Source organism: Vanessa cardui, chromosome 25 (assembly GCF_905220365.1).
Source record: "Vanessa cardui chromosome 25, ilVanCard2.1, whole genome shotgun sequence".
Lineage (NCBI taxonomy): Eukaryota > Metazoa > Arthropoda > Insecta > Lepidoptera > Nymphalidae > Vanessa > Vanessa cardui.
Genome location: NC_061147.1, coordinates 7,910,691 through 7,930,873, shown reverse-complemented (window position 1 = coordinate 7,930,873; position 20,183 = coordinate 7,910,691). Strand labels below are relative to the sequence as shown.

General features: G+C 34.5%; 1 protein-coding gene across 1 annotated transcript in view; it reads right to left on the bottom strand.

Annotated features, from left to right (window-relative positions):
• LOC124540385 (protein MON2 homolog) overlaps nt 1-20,183 on the bottom strand; it is a 41,446-nt gene that overhangs the window by 18,559 nt on the left and 2,704 nt on the right. Inside the window, exons 3-21 of the mRNA XM_047117886.1 lie at nt 18,826-19,008; nt 17,622-17,751; nt 17,137-17,237; nt 16,879-17,004; nt 16,711-16,790; nt 16,088-16,229; nt 15,682-15,796; nt 15,233-15,364; nt 9,025-9,121; nt 8,620-8,748; nt 7,324-7,406; nt 4,681-4,808; nt 4,116-4,235; nt 3,492-3,696; nt 3,287-3,420; nt 2,966-3,077; nt 2,252-2,293; nt 375-502; nt 29-130 (exon numbers count right to left, since the gene is read on the bottom strand). Coding sequence (XP_046973842.1) covers nt 29-130; nt 375-502; nt 2,252-2,293; nt 2,966-3,077; nt 3,287-3,420; nt 3,492-3,696; nt 4,116-4,235; nt 4,681-4,808; nt 7,324-7,406; nt 8,620-8,748; nt 9,025-9,121; nt 15,233-15,364; nt 15,682-15,796; nt 16,088-16,229; nt 16,711-16,790; nt 16,879-17,004; nt 17,137-17,237; nt 17,622-17,751; nt 18,826-19,008 — 2,289 coding nt within the window. The remainder of the gene's footprint in view (nt 1-28; nt 131-374; nt 503-2,251; nt 2,294-2,965; nt 3,078-3,286; nt 3,421-3,491; nt 3,697-4,115; nt 4,236-4,680; nt 4,809-7,323; nt 7,407-8,619; nt 8,749-9,024; nt 9,122-15,232; nt 15,365-15,681; nt 15,797-16,087; nt 16,230-16,710; nt 16,791-16,878; nt 17,005-17,136; nt 17,238-17,621; nt 17,752-18,825; nt 19,009-20,183) is intronic.

Below are 20,183 nucleotides of genomic sequence, written 5' to 3'. Positions count from 1 at the left end.
AATCAGATAGTACATATTATGTACTTACTTCAAGGAGGTGATTCGTGATGGGCCTCCACATAATCTCTATGCGGTGCATATTCGCCAAGCCCGTCTCGAGAAGTTTAGCGACCGCGAACAAAGATGGCTCCTGTGTATTTTAAAAGTAAATGAAACATATATGTGTAATAAATTGTTTTCTATAATACTTAACATTATTGTTGGTTCATTGTTGTGTGTTTGTTCCATTAAAATACAAAACATATATCTAAATATATTACATCAAAGAGAATCATATAAACTCACCAATTTTTCTGTTTTTCACGCATTATACATAAAGACTAAATAAAATGTTAAAAGTACAGCAATTGAATAGTCTTGATAATATAACTTACCCTATTAGAATAGGCGAGCTCCATGGCCTCATTGGAAAGTTTACAAAGGGCATCTATGAGGTGATGTAGAGCCACATCGTCCAAGTTCTTGGAAGCTTCGAATACTCTCGACAACATAGCCGATAATGCTGAAAGAAATTGCGATTCATTTATCACACAGACATTTATTGATAGTTTTTTCTTTTATTCACATGCTCATTCTAAAAGCACAGACGTCACCAAATAAATACATAATATATATGTAATATTAAATTGTGCAACCTTATCTTTCATTATATATTTGAGCATGGCATTCCTAAGCATGTTTATAAATATATATGCAGGACGTGCGTTATAACTCATTTTGTGTGTATTATTTCGATATTTGTATAATTGTATAATTATTGATATTGTATGAAATTTTCTATGATGGATATTTACATACTGGCATCTTATATATAGTCTATTCCAATTAAAGAAGGAATAAAGATAAAGAAATATTAGATTAAGTATTTCTTTCGATTTGATAATAACTCAGTATTATTATGTACTACAGACTGTTCTCGATTACATATACGATACAATATTTCACTTAAGTACTTATATCTAAAATATATTTTATTTCCAATGTACTAAAAGTATTATTCGCAAATCCAAATTGAATATCAGAGACTATAAGATTCGACCAATGGTATCGCATCAATTAAATTGCAAAATTTGTAATTTAAACTTATATCATCTTTTGGTTGGATTAGACTATAAATTATCTTTGCATATATAAAATTTTCGGCACGCCATATTGTTTCCATAGACAACGCTTCAGAGATTAAACAATGAACCGCTTTGCTAGGAAAGTTGATATTAATAGCTCAAAATCCATACAATATCAAAAATATTTAAAATACAATTATGTCTATGCGATGCAATCGAAAATAACGGTGCATGTTAAATAATATAAAAACACGGCCAGCAAGCTCCATCCCAGAGCGCGAAGACGGACAAAAGCGACCCCTAGCGAGACCGTCGTATAATCGAACTTATTACAATCACATAAAGTCGATTATACAACGTCGTTATTCCAATCCCATGTGTGTCTATTTGGAATCTCATTGAATGTATTGTTTGAAGCACACATGCACGAATGATGATAAAGTGACGAATGTATCCCTAAGAAGATATGTATATATGATATACTACTTGTTTTTTTACATAGTTATTAATTTAACAAATTTCAATATTGATAGAATATAAAGACCTATTTAAACAAAGAGGCACATAATTACGTTTAATTTATTTATTTTTATTAAAATAAATATAAATAAAATGAAATTACTAATTTTTTGCTGTCTCTACTGATAGCTATCTCACGCTAAGACATCTCATAAGCACGATCTTCACTCTATCATAATAATGCGCGCCGATAGTAATTGAACGTGGAGGAACATTCATGTATATTTTATTTTGTTTAAAAACCTCTTTATGAGACTTTGGGCAGTTCTTTTATTTACGGCAATTTTTATTTTAACAGCCGTCAGATCTGTCCACTGTCGATTTAACTCGAAAAACATTATTATTATTATATTCATATATAGATATGCACAAGGCTTTCTGAAGCGATATGTGGCGCATCTTTTATACAAAATATATGTCATATACTATGTTTAGTTAAGCAAATAGATTGGATATGAAAATTTAGATAAAATCGTCTATTATGAAGCATCATAACGGCACATTAGAAAATATTTAAAAAATGAAAACGTAAGCTTTAAATTAAATAAATAATATTTCGATATGAGTAATATTTATTTTTTTGGCTGCAAAGAATATGTGCAGAATGACGTCACAGAAACGGTGAAACATTCCAAATAGACACAGAACGTTTATAAAACATTGTATACCACTCATGACTCCGAGAGACTCGGCCACGGGAACTTGCTGACCTGAAAATAATTTCATTACAACACACTTCGAGATATTACCATGATATAGGTTGGTAAGCCCAAAACACAATAGTCGACAATGGCGCCGGAAGAAATACTAACCATTTCTTATATGCCCAATGTGTTACCAACCTTGGGAACCAAGATGTTATGACCCTTGTGTCCATAGTTATACTGACTCACTCACCAAACTGAAACACTACAGCTGTTTGGCGGTAGAATATCCGATGAGTGGTCGGTACGTTTTTTCAATTACCGTGACGTCATAGCTATATATTTCAAAATGTTACATAATACATACTATCTCAATTGATACTACTATAATTCATACTCTTAACTCAATTGAAAGTAATAACAAGATTCAGTAACAATGTTTAAATTTTTCCATATCACAGAACACTATTGTCTTCCTAGGAGGATTATTTTATTCATCTTTTATAATCTGTAATAATTTTAACTTCTGTTTTGTTTAGATATTAAAATATGTGAGTATGAGAAACATGATATGTATTGGTTATCTTGGTTATACGGTTATGACTCAACCAACCCATATATATTAGCATAGCATAGCTCTATGATGAATGACTATTTTACATGATACGAGCAAAAACCATAAACAATTTGGTTGAATTGTCAACTGTCAATAGAATATCTGTGTGTGTAAGCCTTTACCCGGTAAGTCCGCCATGACAGCTGACGTGCTCATCACGGCGTTCGCGTCCGCGCTCGCCCGGCTCGCCTTCATACTGCCGCCCGTCGACGGCTTCAGACCTAGAATCCAGACCTACGCACAAAGCTAACTCAGTTCACATCCTATTCAGGAATTACTTACTAGTGAGTTTCAAATCACGTAAAATATAACACATCGCTTTCCTCGAAGAAAATTAATATAAACATTGAAAGCAGGCTATAGAATCCGGTTCAATGGAATCCAGTAGTATTAAAAGGTACTGGAATCCACTGAGAGGGAGGATCCACAGGATGAGCACGCACCAGATGCTGCAGCGTGGTGAGCACGGGAAGCCAGGCGTGCTGCAGCGCGTCGCCGTCACGCCGCGCCGCCGCCAGCAGCGCGCGCATGGCCGTCACGTGGCGTGACGTCACCATCACGAACGACTGCTGCTGCCCTGCGGACACACTGGCGTTGGTATCGTCGGCGTGTGCGTGTGTGCGTGTGCGTGTGTGTGTGGGGGGGTACCGGTGGGCTGCGCGCAGGGCAGCGGCGTGCCGACCCAGACGACGTGGTGGCGCAGGTCGGCGCCGGGCGCGGGCGCGGGGCGCGCGGCGGGCCAGGGGCAGGCCAGCGCCGCCAGCGCGCCCAGCACGGGCACGCAGTACTGCGCCGGCAGCGCGCAGCGGCACAGCGCGCCGATGCACGCGTCGCGCGCGTTGGTCACGCCCACCTGCACGCATATACATTGACGCGGGTTAACTACTGGACTAGCTCCTCAAAATCAACAGGGAGGGGGTAGGTGTGGAGTATCATTTTCTGCACTCTTGACAATGTATGCAAATCTTCATGACTATCGCTTGAGTTGTTGACTTGAAAGCGGAACGTCAGTTAGCATACACTTGTCATTTCATTATGCTCCCATGTCCCAAGTTATTTAACAACACATGTTCTTCACAGTACAATATACATTACATATTCCATAAAAACTTGTCTATCTATAATATCTCGACCGTAATCGGCCTCAGCGACTGGGATCTGAGAACTTCTGTTGTGTTCTCACTTCTTAAGTTACTAACATAGCCAATTTTTTCAGCGCATGTACGCTTCGAAAATGTAATATGTAATTTAAATAATTTTTAATGAACCTACCTTTCCACTGACTCTTGCCAATGTCTGTATGGCACGCAGAATGTTTTCCAGCTCGCCAATGCTGGCCTCCGCTAACACAGAGAGGCCCCATACCAATCCACACCACGAAGACTTTATTAGCTGAAATCAAGATTTTACTATTTGTAATCTTGTGTCACATTTAAGGTCGTAAAATCAAAAAGAAAATAAGCTTATAAAATAGAATCCTGTAAGATTTATTGCTGTTTTAAGTAATGATTTTACTTAGAATTATGCAACCTCACTGAAGTTTAATGTGCTTATTTTGTGTTTATTTTTCATCTCGAGCTCAGCGATGAAGCTTCACCACTGAGCTCGAGGTCGTGAAAAAACCTCCATCGAAATTCTGCCATATGTGAATTCATCAACCCGCATTGGGGCAAGGTGGGAAAAGCTTCTAACCTTTACAAAGTCAGAGGAGGCCTTAGCCCAGCAGTGGGAAATTTACAGGCTGTTATAATAATATATACTATTTATATAATTCAAAAAAGGAATTTAACCTCAGATATATAACCACATTAGACAACATATTACAAAAGAATCCAACCTGCAACTTCAGCTGTCTCTCCTTGTCTTCTGCTTCTGGATCGATCTTCTCGACCACGTTGGAGTTTTGATCCGCTTCGCCGTGTCCGTTGTTTATGGCCTTACCATTGTCCAGTGTACTTTCGGATTCTGGTAAAATAATACGTATGAAGTTAATCACCAGTATTTATGTCACTTGTCACTTTGGACGACAATTTTCTTTGAGTAAAACATTTTGGGCTTATCTATTATAGACTAGTAGTCACGCGCGGCTTTGCTCGCGTTTTAGGGGTTTAGTTGTTAAGTTCAAGTTTCAACATATTCCACCACGCTGTTCCAATGGAATACACATGTGGTAGAATTTCTATGAAATTTGTCACATGCAGGTTTCCTCACGATATTTTCCTTCACCGCTGAGCACGAGATGAATTATAAAGACTAATTAAGCACGTGAATCAGCGGTGCTTGCCTGGGTTTGAACCCGCAATCATCAGTTAAGATGCGCGCGTTCTTACCACTGGGACATCTTGACTCTTTTCTTCGTTCAAGTTTGCTTCAAACTAAATTTAATCAAATTTGATTAAAATTAGTTTGAAGTACCGAAGTCGGTGCAGTGATTTGGTAGTGAAAGAGTCAGACAGACAGAGCTACATTCAAAATTGTAATATTAGTTTAGAAAAGGATACTCCAAGCTTTTTGGTGGATTAGTAGCAAAATTTCACCAGACACTGGGCCTGTTAATTCATTTATAGTACAAATGGCTACTAATTAGGTCGCGCAAAATTCCGATATTTGATATTTTTCGAAGATTTTGTAACGTAATTGTGGCGCACGTTACATGTTTCATCCATTTTTAAATAATTTCAACAAAAAGTATTAAATTTCTAACATAGGTTATCGGATGTCACCTGTCATTTGACTCTGACAATCATTTCTAAGGCTATGTATATGTATAATTTAAAAATACCGCTAAATTTGACATTTAAAATAAAAATGCACTTTTTATGCATTATGCGTTCCTGACCTAATTGTGATTTATTATCTTTATATTATCTTTGAGATGATCTCTGACATTTGTCTAAGACCTCACTTTCCTTCCGCCTTTTAAGTCGAAATGTGACGCTAAATTATTTTCAAAGTTTTTGTAACTTTTATTTGGTTTAAACTATTGAATATTGTTGAAAATTGAAGTTTTAAGGCACGATATGTCTTAATTTAAATAATTGGAAGTGAATCCATGTCGGATTATAAAAATAAATTTGGATATTTGTCGCCTCGTGGTAAGTCGAAAAACTTTCTTCGAAATTTGAATTTATTTCAATTGTTCTGTTTCGTAACAACGAATGTGGTTCTTTACAGGGAATCTTTAGCATATTTCCCATGATGAATTTTGTTATTTTTGGAAAATAACCGGGATTGACCGGGTAAGTTGGTTGAATTATTAAAGTGAAACTATAGATTTTCGAAATTCGTGTTAGGTTCTAATTAGAATTGTTTCTCTTTTGCAGTTATTTTCAATGGTTATTTTCAACAATTATTTTCTACAATTATTTTCAACATTATTTTCTACAACTGTATTATCGAGGATTATTCCTTGAATTATCTTCTTTGGCTGTATCTTCGAGTGGATTATTTTCAACGCTTTTTTGAAGAACTTTTGAACTTTATTTGTTTGGATATTTTGAAGATTTGGATAGAAGCTTTCCTGGAGATAAAATTTTGAAACCTTAAAGGAAGTTGAAACCTTATAACAATTATTTAACCTCTGGATTTCGGTATGTAGTTTTTACATATTTATTTTACCGCAATTTTGGAACTTCGTGGGATACATTTTTATAACTTTATGAAAAGTTGGCATTCAAACACTTTTTTTTTAGGATATTTATACATTATTGTAACGTTATTTAAACTTAATATTTGACTTGTTTGTAACTTTTATTACATAACTTAGTCTAACTTTAAAATATTTTTTGCTAACTTTAAAACATTTACAATAAGTAAATATTTAATTAAGATTAGTGAATTTAAATGGATGTAAACATCCAGGCGCCCGATTTTGTTACTGTTGTTACTTTAAGACTTTTTAATTGTTAAAATTATTTTGACATATTTTTTTTGAATAAATTAATTTATATCATAGATTTGCCTTTTTTGTAAATCTACTTGTAATGTTGAAGGGTTATTTAACTGACTTCCGGAGCACTTTCTTTCGAGGATTTGTTTAATTTAAAAACCTTGTCCAGCTCTACCGAATTTTTAGTTTGCCTCGAAGAAAATTAATATTTTTTAAAATTTAAATTTATTTATAGTCAATTAATTAGTACAATTGACACCCCCTTCAAAAATTTTTCATTACAATTTATAAGCTGCTAGTGGCTTTATATAATATTTAATATTTGTTTATTTATTATAAGATCATTAAAAAACTAATTGTCCGCACTTCGCGTTCCTATTACGAGGAATTCCCGAAATTGCTAATAAGTTAATTGCAACCTCGGGCAAATGTTGCCAGAACAAAAACTCTGCTTGACTTAAGATACCTATGTTTTAACCACTAGACCGTATCAGCTGATCGTTGTATGAAATTGAATTAAAAACCAAATCAAATCAAATCTATTAAAATCCAAAAACGAAATGAAAATGATGTTAGCATTAAAGCACTTACCTTTATGATTATTAGTTGTCTTATTCGAATTTATTTCTTTGTCTTCTGCGTCGTTCTGTGAATCATCATAGAGCTCTTGCAATCTGCAAAATGTCCGACATGATACATTCATAGTGTATATACAGGGTCATTGGTAATTCGACGTATATCCGTTAGAAGGTGATAGGGGTAAATATGTGTTGGTAACAGTCAGTTAAGTAAAGTAGGTTTTTTTTCATTGGTTGTTATTTTTAGTTAATTTTGTGAGAATTTTAAAGAGCGACCTTTATACGAATGTCAACCAGCGTCCTTTCTGGTGATATTATTTCGATTGATTTGGAATAATTTCCTTCTTTTTATACATTTTTGGAATGCTAAGAAAACGGTTATTTTTTTTAAATAATCTAAGCCAAGCCAAGTTTCATAATGATTTTTTTAGTTTTTCAGGCACTTTTGAGGAAAAAAATCAAAAAAATATTGAATTAATTTCGTTTTCCGTCTCGCATTTTAAAATTGGATGGAACACTGGATGTGTTTAATCGTTTCTATAAAACAAAGGAAAAAATAGATTTTTATTGATAGTTTTTTTTTAAATCAATTTTTGAAGTTGCATTTTTGTCAAATTTTGAAAAAAGCTAAAAAACGTGATAACTCAAAAATGGTTCATTTTTGGATATGGGGGCTAAAATTATTGCAAATAGTCTCCCCAAATTACCCCTATCACCTCCTAACGAATATACGTCGAATTACCAAATACCCTGTATAAGATGATGCTATGCTATGCCTAGATGCTTGTACCTACATAATTAAATTAATGCAAAGTCAGATTTTGGAATTTCATAAATGGAAACATTGCTATACATTTATCAAAAGCTAGTTGCCGCCCGAAACTTCGCTTGCGTTGTAGTATGAAAAAAAGTAGCTTATGTCCTTATTTGGGGTGCCACATTGCTTAATACCAAAAGAGTAGCAGACACACTCCGACAGAAAGTAATAGCGCAATAATTAGTATCTTTTATTTAGTTAATGTTGTCTTAAATTTTCGCGATTACACATTGAAATAAAACTAGCTATAACGGATTTGAATCGCGTATATTAATTATTTTTGGCATACCGACGTTTCGAGCACTTTACAGCGTTCGTGTTTCGGGTAGATTTTATTTAGTTATCTATTATTATAAATATTGAGTTTAATGTTAATTTTTTTTTCGTTGAAATCGATTATCAACTCGGCCGGGAATCGAACCCGGGACCTCGCAGTGACCTACCCGTGAATCATCGTCATCAATTGTAATTATTTTACTAATAAAATTTTACCTGAAGTAGTCATCTCCCTCCAAGGTGATGGCGATCGAGCGTATGATCTCGACGAGGCAGGCGTACGCCACGGATATGCCGTAGCCGTCCTGTATCGTCGGCGCCTCTGTGCGATCCAGCATCTCTATACTGGATTTTAAATATTTTACTTGAAATATTGTTAAAATATTTATTTATGTAGTTACATTACTATTAATATATATATAATAAACCGATTTCAGAACGTTATTTTTTTTTTTTTTGAAGTTAACAAAACATTTTTCCCGTGTAAAATTGGAATTAAAATATGTGTCATCGATTGATTTTATTCCAACCTCAGAGTTATAAAGTGATAATATTAAACAAATACTAAAACCAATATTAGGTATACTGATGTGTTTATTTAGTACTATATATGCTACTTACTATACTGCCTTAGCGGTACCCGGTTCGAACGTGACGCAAAGCGGTAACCACACCCCTTTCCAGTAGAAGCCGGCTTGTTGAGGGATGCTCGATGATCCTGTAAAAACATGATAAATAACCAGGGACTTAAATATCGATAAAAACACAGTAACGTTTTCTGTGCAAGTGCAAGATAACGTTATATTTGAGAGAAACGATACATAAAAACGATATTTTGCTATGCTTTGTATGTGTATAACGTTTAAATTACGTTACGATACTTTTCTAAATTAAACGTTTCTAAAATATCGTTATAAAAAATAATAACGTTATTATTTATTGTTCTATGCCATCTCTTTTACTCAATGCTGTTTACTCTCTTTTTCGTATTTTTTATCGAGCGTCGTGTCTAAAGCAATAGCGTACCTTTTGTGATCGTCAGCGCAGCAATTTAACTGAGACAAGATTTGACTTAAGTAACTAGTGACCAGCTCTGAGTTTATTTAAAATAATTTATAAATCTTTTGTAATTTTTTTAAATTATAATAAAATCTTTAGCTATATGCGTTACGTAGTTAACAACCGTTTTCAATATCCTATATGTCTATTTTTTTTAATAGAGATAGAAGTTTTTCGTAAATAAATATTTTGTTAGGGGGTAATTTCAAACACCTATCCTTAATAAACGGATCCGCAGATTGATATAATATTGGAAGCAGTTAACTAAGCCAACTTGATAACTTTACTTAATAAAAAATCGCTCGCGATTACTTATTAACGTTAATTAGTTCCGCGCGATCCTAATGTTATATAACGTATTGATACCTTATTAATATTTCTTTTGCAAACTATTTTTCAAATATCTGATTCAAATATAGGTACCATAGCAATACAAATATTTAATACTAAATTGAAAGAAAACGCAAGACGAACACTAGTTGTTATAATTGAACTAATCAGAAAGCATGAAAAAGAAAAAAAAATATACTTGTATGTTATTCTAAACTAAATAATAAAAACAAAACTTTTGACCGAACAAAATAATAGTTGCAGTAGGAAGTAGCATATTTAACGTCTAAGGTCCAATTGGTTTTATAGAGCTTTTATTCTATTTAATTATATAATTTCTATAAACGTACATAGTTCTGCAGGATGAGAATTAACTGACATATCTATGTCTTTTGAAATTTAGGAATGAAGCGAAGTATTTCTCCTGATAGAATGGACCCGGAAGCAAATAATCGCCCAATATCCCCATCGTTGGTACGGCCTACGAGATCCAATACAGAAGAGAAAAATAAGAAAAAAACACGTTTCAATGTGTTTTATTCTTTGTTCTCCAAATATTTAAGCCTGAATGTTGTACTACGCACATATGTGACGATAGAAGAAATGAATACTTTGTCCAATTACTAACTGAAGAGCTCAAATATATGAATCCATGTATGAGAACAAGATGCTACATCAAAATACTAAATTTTTTAAATGAGTTGAAAAATTACCAAACAAATAAAATAGAGTTAACGGACACAGAAATAATGTAAGCTAGACACTGTAATCGATTCGAATCAATTAGGAGCAATACTTTATTTTATAAATTATTATATTATTATTTTCATTATTAACTGATCAACCAATGCTCGGGATTAAAATAAATAAAAGACGAAAGCTAGGCAGCTAATTTTATTTTTATTATTTTTAATAAACACAATTTTAGTGGATTTTAAATAATTTATCGATAATTATAAATAAAGTAGTTACCTAATGTAACGTAACATTCAGTTTTATTACACTTACATGTTTTCAATAACCAACTAAGAATTACTTAAAACAAAATTAGTTAAAGGAAAATTGAAGAAAGATATTACTTTTTAATTTTTAGTTATTTTACTAAGCAACTGTGAACCCCGTGTAAACAAAATTCTGTCTTTTAAATTGAGTTATAAAATACAATGGATAAATACATATATGATAACATAGGGAAAATTAACGTATATTCAATTATAAAGGACAATTTAATTAGAAAATTCAACACTAAAAACATAAGAAAGTGTCGTGAGTTTTATCTAAAAAAATATTATAATATAATGTTATAGTGTCAAATTGAACTAACAAATTATAGATTACGATAATATTAGTAATTGATTATAGTATTACGATATTATTAGATATATAGTAATACTTCGCAAACGGTTTATGTCTTTATTGTTAAGAAATGTCCATGCATTAAAACGTTGCCAGCTTGATTCACGAACCTAGCCTGAGCTATCTAATAGGCCAATGAGATCCTAGCGTCGCGCGTATTCGCGCACTTTTGGAAGATAATAAGTTTGGCAACGTCGCCTTTTTATCGTTATATTAACGTTATATTGCCTGTCATCATTTCGTTCTGTTATTTTTAAAACGATATAAAAAATATTGAAAACGATATGTATGCTGAGGTAACGATACCATTATAACGTTATTATATCGTTACTAATTATGTTATGAGTAACGTTTTAAGTCCCTGTAAATAACAATATTAAAAAAGTATCAAATTAATCGACTAAAGAGTATTGCATGCAAATGTTTCTTGAATACATCCAAAGTATATACATACGTATGTTCTGTTATGTAACCTCTAAGAGGTTGTTTGGTCTTTAATGAAAAATGGGACAGTTTGCATTCCTTTGATGATGTAGTCGTGACCAATTTCCCTACGGCGATCAATCCCACGGGAGACTAGCCTATGCACTGTAATATGTCCTGAGTAGTTGACTCAGGGCATATTATAGTGCTCAAGTGTGTGGGCTAATTTAGACGCACTCAATTTCCTCACTTTATTAACCGACTAGATGAAAAATCTGACACGACACGGTGACGACGGATAGACCATCCGTACCATCAGCTTACCCTTTCTTAGACACGGCGCAACAATTATATAATATAACTACAATAATATTTTTTTTTAAAGTATTTGAACCCAGAACCTCGGGTTCATTGGAATTCGAATAAGATAATTATATTCTAACATAACTGAACTATTTTCATTGATAATTTTCAATTAAATAAATAAAAAAAACACAAGTCTCTAAGGTCATTAAATCTGTAAGGCCATGGTAAGTAATTAATATGAAGTATGAAATAAGATTTAGCGTATATTATGTGATAACAACATGCATCTTCTTAAAATTATTGCAAGGTAATGATGAATGAATACCAATTAATTTCGAAGATTTCCTTTCAGGCTTTCGGGGCCAAACCGAGCTTTAGTCTCATAGGCTACTTTTCAATACCTAACATTTACGATCAACTCTTAAAATGCGATACCACAAGCGTATATTATTTAAATATAAGTGAAAAAGTTAATAATATGTCAAATTCTAAGATGTTATACTTAATAAGATTTTAAATTAACATGGTCATTGTTATTATATGTCGAATCGAGAATCAAGAGTCTCGTGAACAAGACATTCGTAGATAATGTCGAAATATCGAGCTCCACCGAATAAAAATAAAAGACATGGTAAATATCCCGAAATGAATAACTTTAGTAATGTTATGCTTAAGTTTTGTTTATCTCTACAGCTCAAACAACAAGTCCTCGGAAGTCCAGACTACACAACTGTATTCGATGCACGAGACGTTATACGCCCGGAATGTGCATCGAACCCGTAATACCAGTGTGGACTTTCGTATTCCAATTGCAAAACTGCACGTAAGTTATCAATGAAAATTTTTGGTTCGCATGTCTTTATACGTATAAATGCCGTTGCCCGCGACTTCGTTCGCGTTTTAGAGATTTAGTTGTCATTTGACGAGATGGCCCAGTGGTTAGAAAGTGTGCATCTTAACCAATGATTGCGGGTTCAAACCCAGGCAAGCACCGCTGATTCATTTGCTTAATTTGTCTTTATAATTCATCTCGTGCTCAGTGGAGGAAAACATCGAATTGCATTTGAACAAATTGCATTGAAATTCTGCCACATGTGTATTCTACCCGCATTGGAACAGCGTGGTGGAATATGTTCCAAACCTTCTCCTCAAAGGCAGAGGAGCCCTTTATCCCAGCAGTGGGAATTTACAGGCTGTTGTTGTTGTTGGGTTGGGCAAAAAAATGTCCTTCGTGCAGTTCAAATGTCCTTCATTTTGGTTCCGCAGTTTGGTGAGTGAAAGAGAGACAAACAGACAGACAAAGTTACTCACATCTATAATAGATGTTATTTTAAAATATACATTTCCAGTGAGCGTTACGGCTGTCCACCGGAATGGCGGTCGAACCGTTTCGTCAGCTACGAGCGCTGCATGAAGCGCTGCAAGCCGCTCGTGAACCTTTACACCGAGATCTTGGCTAACGATACGCAAAGTCTGTCCACATACTTGCGATCTAAGAGCTGGGGTGAATACTTTTAACTTACGTATTCATTTAAATAATGTCAATGGGAAATCTCTTCCCAACAACCATAGAAAAAATAGAAGGTTATATTGCACATATAACAAAGTAAAGCAAACATATAAATAGTTAAATAACAATGATATGCAAACACACACAGAGCATACGATATTTTAAATTTAATTCACACGTTTCTTTTTTTTTAATTTATTCAGTTGAGTTATCACTATATTTATAGTATAAAAATGTCTATCAAATAATGTGCTACACTATTTGTACTATCATGGAGATCGAACCGAAATACAGATATAACCTCTATGTTAATTTATAAGTATAAGTATCAATGTATAAATTTAACAACATATTACAAAGAAAAATAATATTACGATAATACATATATATATCAAAGAAGCCTTTTTAGTATTTACTTGTGCCGTATATGCACATAAGTATTAAAGTAAACAGTTAGTAAAGTTATATATTCTATGACTAAAATATTTCACATCTGTTTATCTCATATTCATTTGCATATATCATGTATAAAAGTCGAAGCATTGTATATGTAAGACGGAGTGTCTATCATGTGCGTCACAGTCCGTATGATTGTACCGTCTTGTGAATAAATCGTGAACCAGTTAGTGACTTTCATTATCCTCAGCCCAGCAACATACTAAAAAGGCTTCTTTGGAGTGAAATATCTGTCTAGATAGTAGAAATGCAATGAAATATCTAGATAGATATATCATTGCATTTCTAAATAATAATCACTTAAAACTTGTAGCAAATTCAGGGAGACGAGATATAGACGCAGATTATGACCCCGAGGTGGATGAAGACATTAAACGGGAAAGTGCCAAAGGCCCTGCGCCGGATCCCCTAGACGACGACCAAGACTACAAGTACCGAGAGTTGACGCCCGACATAGATGACGTCGATTTGGAGATCACGCAACTTGATACGATGGGGCGTTTTTATCCTCGTAATTAAGTCGCAATTAGAAATGACCAATAGTAAAATACATTAATTAAATGTAATCTAATGAGGTCTTTCTTGGGTTCCGTGTAGAGTTGGTAAGATGTAGAGCGGTCAAAATATATATTTTTTTCATTTTATCATTATTTCAAACATTATCAATTTTAGGTACGTAATAAAAACCTAACGAAATTTGAGATATTTTGTAACATAAACTTAATAGTCTTAATACCAACTAACCTTAACACCAAATATGTTAGAAACGAAATTTTCCAACTAGCGATTACGTTATATTAGAACGACTTTCTTAAAATCTATACGAACTTGAGAGCGGCAAAGTTAAAACATTTGTACAAGGATACTAGTAAGTAAAAGATAATTGTGATAATAATCACTATACTCTGTCCATTCGTTCATTTTATTTTTTACAGTTCAAGAAAGTTTGGAATTAGTGACACAATTTTCAATCGATTTCATAAAATATTTCTAGATTGGTAATTTATGGTTAGCTGTCAAAAATAAATAATGATGCATTAGAATTAGAATTTGATATTAGTTTACATGATGTTGGGTTATGTAATTTGATTTTGTCTAATCCTTCATCCAAATTGGCCATTAGTGTGTACTCTATGATAATCAAATTAATTAAGGTAAGAAGTTAGTGATTTGTAAATTAGAACGATGGAGCTGACATAGTCGCTCAGCGACTAAAGCCTCTTTTCAAATAAAGATTTTTTTAAAAAAAGGACTCGCTTTGCACTATGCAAGTCTCTAAATTTTTTCAACGTCGAGGATCACAAATTTTGTTGAAACCATAATACTTATACAAAGATTTATGTGGACAGTGTTACTAAAAGTAAAATTTACTCTCTTTGGGAAACTTACCAGCTGGCGTATTGACCTGCGAGGCCACGAAGAGGCTCTGCACGTAGGCGCCGAGCGCGTTCACGATGTCTTGGAATATGTTTGTGGCGTGCGGCTTCATGTCGTAACACTCGCAGAACGCTTTGAGCAAATCTGAAACAAGAACATTTCGTTTTAGATTTTATTTGCTTAGCCATTTACTCCTGAATGATTTATCTTATTTTACTTGCACAGGAAACATCCATACAAATATTGTTACTTACAATTTTTTTAACTAAAATTGGAGTAAAAAATGTATAAGTCGGGTCGGGACACTTCTTTAATTTTAAAATCAATCAATAAGAACAGTTTATTTGATTGTCGTTTTAGAAAATAAAATGTATGTTAAATGCTTTTTTATTCAATCCAGTCTTTTTATAGCTTCGAAGGAGAGTGATGATATTATATGATATTATAAATAAAAAACACACCTGGATGAACAGTGATCCGATGTAACACTTCAAGCGCTAGGGCGCGCTGCCACAGCGGTTTGTCCGGGTCCAGGAACTTGATTGTCAACGACAGGAAAATCTCACATTCCGTCACCTGCGTCAGATATTTAGTTAGCAGACATTCCAAATGGCAATCTTTAATTACAAGACAGTGTAGACACAATGTGACATCTATTATATTCGATACAATAAAATATTTACATCAAGTGGGTATTCACGTACATTTACAATGATACAAAAATATATTATATAAAAAAATTAAATCAATTTGTAAGCGGTATATTCGTGTCCATGTAAGAAAGACACAATAATTGTTATGTACACTACGTGCGTGCACGCCCGCACGCACGCACGCACGCACGCCCGCACGCCCGCCCGCACTCACCAGCACGTCGTGGTACTTGTGCACGATGACGGACACGAGTCGCAGCAGGCGCATGGTGACGGGGAAGTGCGGCCGCTCGGGCGCGCCCGCCGCCGCCGCCGCGCCCGCCGCGCCCGGGATGTGCGGCGACGGGAACGCCGCCCTAAGCCACGCGCACATTACTAGCCAGCCTTGACACTTGTATACACATAGTGTCGAGATGTGACCAATAATAAAATAAATGTAATGTAATGAGGTCTTTCTTTGGCTGCCGTGTAGAGTTGGTAAGATATAGAGCGGTCAAAATATTTTTTTTTTTCATCTTATGATTATTTCAAAGCCACGCGCACATTACTAGCCAGCCTTGACACTTGTATACACATAGTGTCGACATGTGGTCCAGGGGATAGAGCACGTGCACTGCTATTGAGTTTTCTTATGTGCTTTATTTTTATTTACAATTTATCTATTGCTTGGGATTTCAGTGAAACATCTTCAAATCGTGTGTTTAAAAACCAGCACTGGATCAGTGTAGTGAAATAATTCTGAACTTTTACGTTAAGCGGAAAACATCTTTTAAACCAAGACATTACTAGGTAGGCATTAGATATTATCGTTGTTAACTTTCTAACTACATTACTTACCTATATTTAACATTGGGCGAAAACAGCCTTATAATTAACGCGCACACATGTTCCTTTAACAGGAACCGGAACTCGGAGATCTGCAAAAACATTTTATCATTTCGAAATCACATTTATTTTTGAAGATGAAAGATAGACAATTATAAATCATTTAATAGAAAAGTGTACCTTAAAAAATACATCTGAGAAATCGGTTAAGACTGTATCTAGCAGTTCCAATCCGAACGTCTTTGGTACATCCGATATACCGACAAGCCAATGCGCTGAGTCTCCATTGATTAGCTGAATAATATCCTGCAATAGAAATAACATTACACAAATTATTCATTTATATATTTAGTATCAGTATTGCACCCATGCCACGCAGGGGCGGGTGGAATGGTAGAAGTATATATGAAAGTTGTATAACAATAATTATTAACGTACTTGTAATATAAGGTATGCATCCACTGCACACGGCTTAAGGTCCTTCGGTGCTTTATTATTAGCTTGCATTCTGACATCAGCTGGATTCACTTTCAGGGTACCTGTTTAAACGAGACGTAGTGTGTAACGTGTATGAACAATAATCGATTCGTGAAGAAGAAACAAACAACTTTGACCTTGACTAGACATGATATCATTGGTCGAAATATACATAATCTGTGGTTATAATTATATGTTGGTGAAAATACTATCGAAACTTTGGCTATAAAACTTTGGTAGATGTAAGTAAAATTGATTTGTATTAATAGAGAATATTTTGTAGCGCATAATATAGATGAGCTATAAGAATAAGTAAATCGCTTTTCAGTGGACAACTTAAAACAATATCATATGAGAATACAATAATATTTTACTTTGACAATGTTTCAAAATTATAACATTTAAGTTTGAAATAAGAACTTTATTCAATTATCTAATAGCATTACCATTGGCCTCTGCCAACGCCCGCTCAAACACGAGAGCCACGAGCTGCCGCACGGTGGCTGCGGCCGCGTGACTCGTACTCACGTCTCGTGTCTCACTGGGCGACACCATTCGTATACACATCACCATTGTCTGTAAACCAACACAACAACTGTAAATTCCCACTGCTGGGCTAAAGGCCTCCTCTCCCTTTGAGGAGAAGGTTTGGAACGTATTCCACCACGCTGTTCCAATGCGGGTTGGTGGAACACATGTGGATGAATTTCTAAGAAATTTGTCACATGCAGGTTTCCTCACGATGTTTTCCTTCACCACTGAGTACGAGATGAATTATAAAGACAAATTAATCACATGAATCAGCAGTGCTTGCCTGGGTTTGAACCCGCAATCATCGGTTAAGATGCACGTGTTCTAACCACTGGGCCATATCGACTTAAAGTAACATGAACATACTAAATTCCATTCCACAAATCGAGCTCTCAAAGGAAATTACCCTTATTGGTTAAAACACGTGACCTTGAAAATGCAAATAATTGCTTAGGATTGTTTTTTATTCCAGATTAATTTAGTTTATTGCTTGTGGCGTGCATCGACCAATCAAAAGCAAGTATTTAGTTTCCTAGCAGTTCGACTCGTGAAACCAACAACCGAGACAGAAATATATATTTTTTGTTTTAGGTGTTATTAGGTAAACACTAAAACAAATATATACCTATCAATTTCATAATGACCTCTAATATATAACCTCACAAAAATGTTTATGTTAAGTACACTGATATTATTGAACAGCTGCTTCTTATCACAATTCATGGAATCATTGAAGTAAATCCCTAACAACTTAATGATCAAGTACCTGTATAACAAAATTGTAACAAGGTTTCTGATTAAGCTAGCATTAGGCAAAAATATTATTAAAGATAATCATACATCTAACGACAAAAAAATATATGAAAATTTAAACCCAATATAGTAAAAGCCTGCCTGTAAAATAACCTAAGGTGGCTGAAGTCTACCAATCCAATTTTGAACTCTCAACCATAAATTTTTGAATTTTTATATTTTTTTTTGTAATATGTCAAAGACAAAGTTTAAAGCATTGCCTAGTATTATGTAAAAAAGTATATTTATGCACAACATGATCCAATTGTAAAAATAACTTTCTACAATTAACTTATTCAGAATGATCTCTACATAAATATAACTTACCCTAGCTAATGTGTCACCGTGAACCAGATCAGATGTTGTCATTAATAAGGCAGCCGTCTGCAGAAGTTTTAACTCCAGCATAGCCGCCTGTCCAAGATTGTACAGGCAATCTACGACATGACGAGCACCCTTCGCATCAATCCCCTGTTGAGCTATTAGACGTTGGATTGTGCCAAGGCAGAACTGTAATAATGACCAGTCATTTATATACATTTTATTTAAAAAAAAAATTATCACCATAACAATACTTAAAACTCAATTACTGTTCTAAAACTACACACTTTTGATAAAATATTTTGAATGATAATAAAGTTGCAAACTAAAATGAATCTTTTAAAAATATATAACGTAGTAGGCATGTCCGAGCGCGTTTTTAAAAAAAACATGACGTCAGCATAGCTGACGTCACGAGTGTCAGGGTTTCGGTCTTTAACCATCTTCGGTGGTATGAAATAAAACTCAGGAAATAATCCTCTCTGATTTATTCCAATATGAGACGGTCCGATCGCTCCGACGGCTCGACCAAGTCTGTCGATACCGGCGGGCGCTTGATCTTTTATAACAAAAATAGGTGGGTAGACTTATTCACTCAAGATAACAGTTGTTTACAAACATTAAAATATTTCAGAGTAATTTAACATTTCAAAATTCACTAAAAATTATTCATTTAACAATGAAACAGTTTTAAATTATTAAAATAATCATTTCTGGACACGTGTTTTTCTTAAATTCGTGGCTCCGCGCCGACACGGCCATTCTGACAGGCGGTGCGCGCTCTGCACCTGCCTAAGTTGTGCGATTGGAAATCTGTGAATCAAAAATATTTTTGAAGCAGGTATCTGTAAGCAACACATCATGTTGGCCTTTGATAATTGTTTTGTAAAACAGTACACAAAGAAATCTCTCATGCACCTTTATTGTAATAAATATGGAAAGATTTTACGCATACTATGCTCATAACTGTGTCATAATAACTGTTAAAAGTTCTCGTAGATCTGTGGTGTATACATGTCTATACCACGGTCCACAAGGTCTCCCTACGGTATCTCATGGTTCTCTGTGGATACATCAAGGATCCGTGGGTAGCTCGAGGGTAACACGTGGTTAGCTCAGAGGTATCACTCTCCAGATTATGGTATATACATGGCTACCACGGCTCCACAACGCCTCCCAACGGTATCTCATGGTTCACTTTGGATACATCAAGGATCCGTGGGTAGTACGAGGGTAACACGTGGTTAGCTTAGAGGTATCACTCTTAAACCGGAGTGTACGTGTCTAGTTATGGTTGCATGAGGAATCTCAATGGTAATTAATATTCATAATTTTTTTTTTTGTTTTTTCTTTTCGTTATTGCT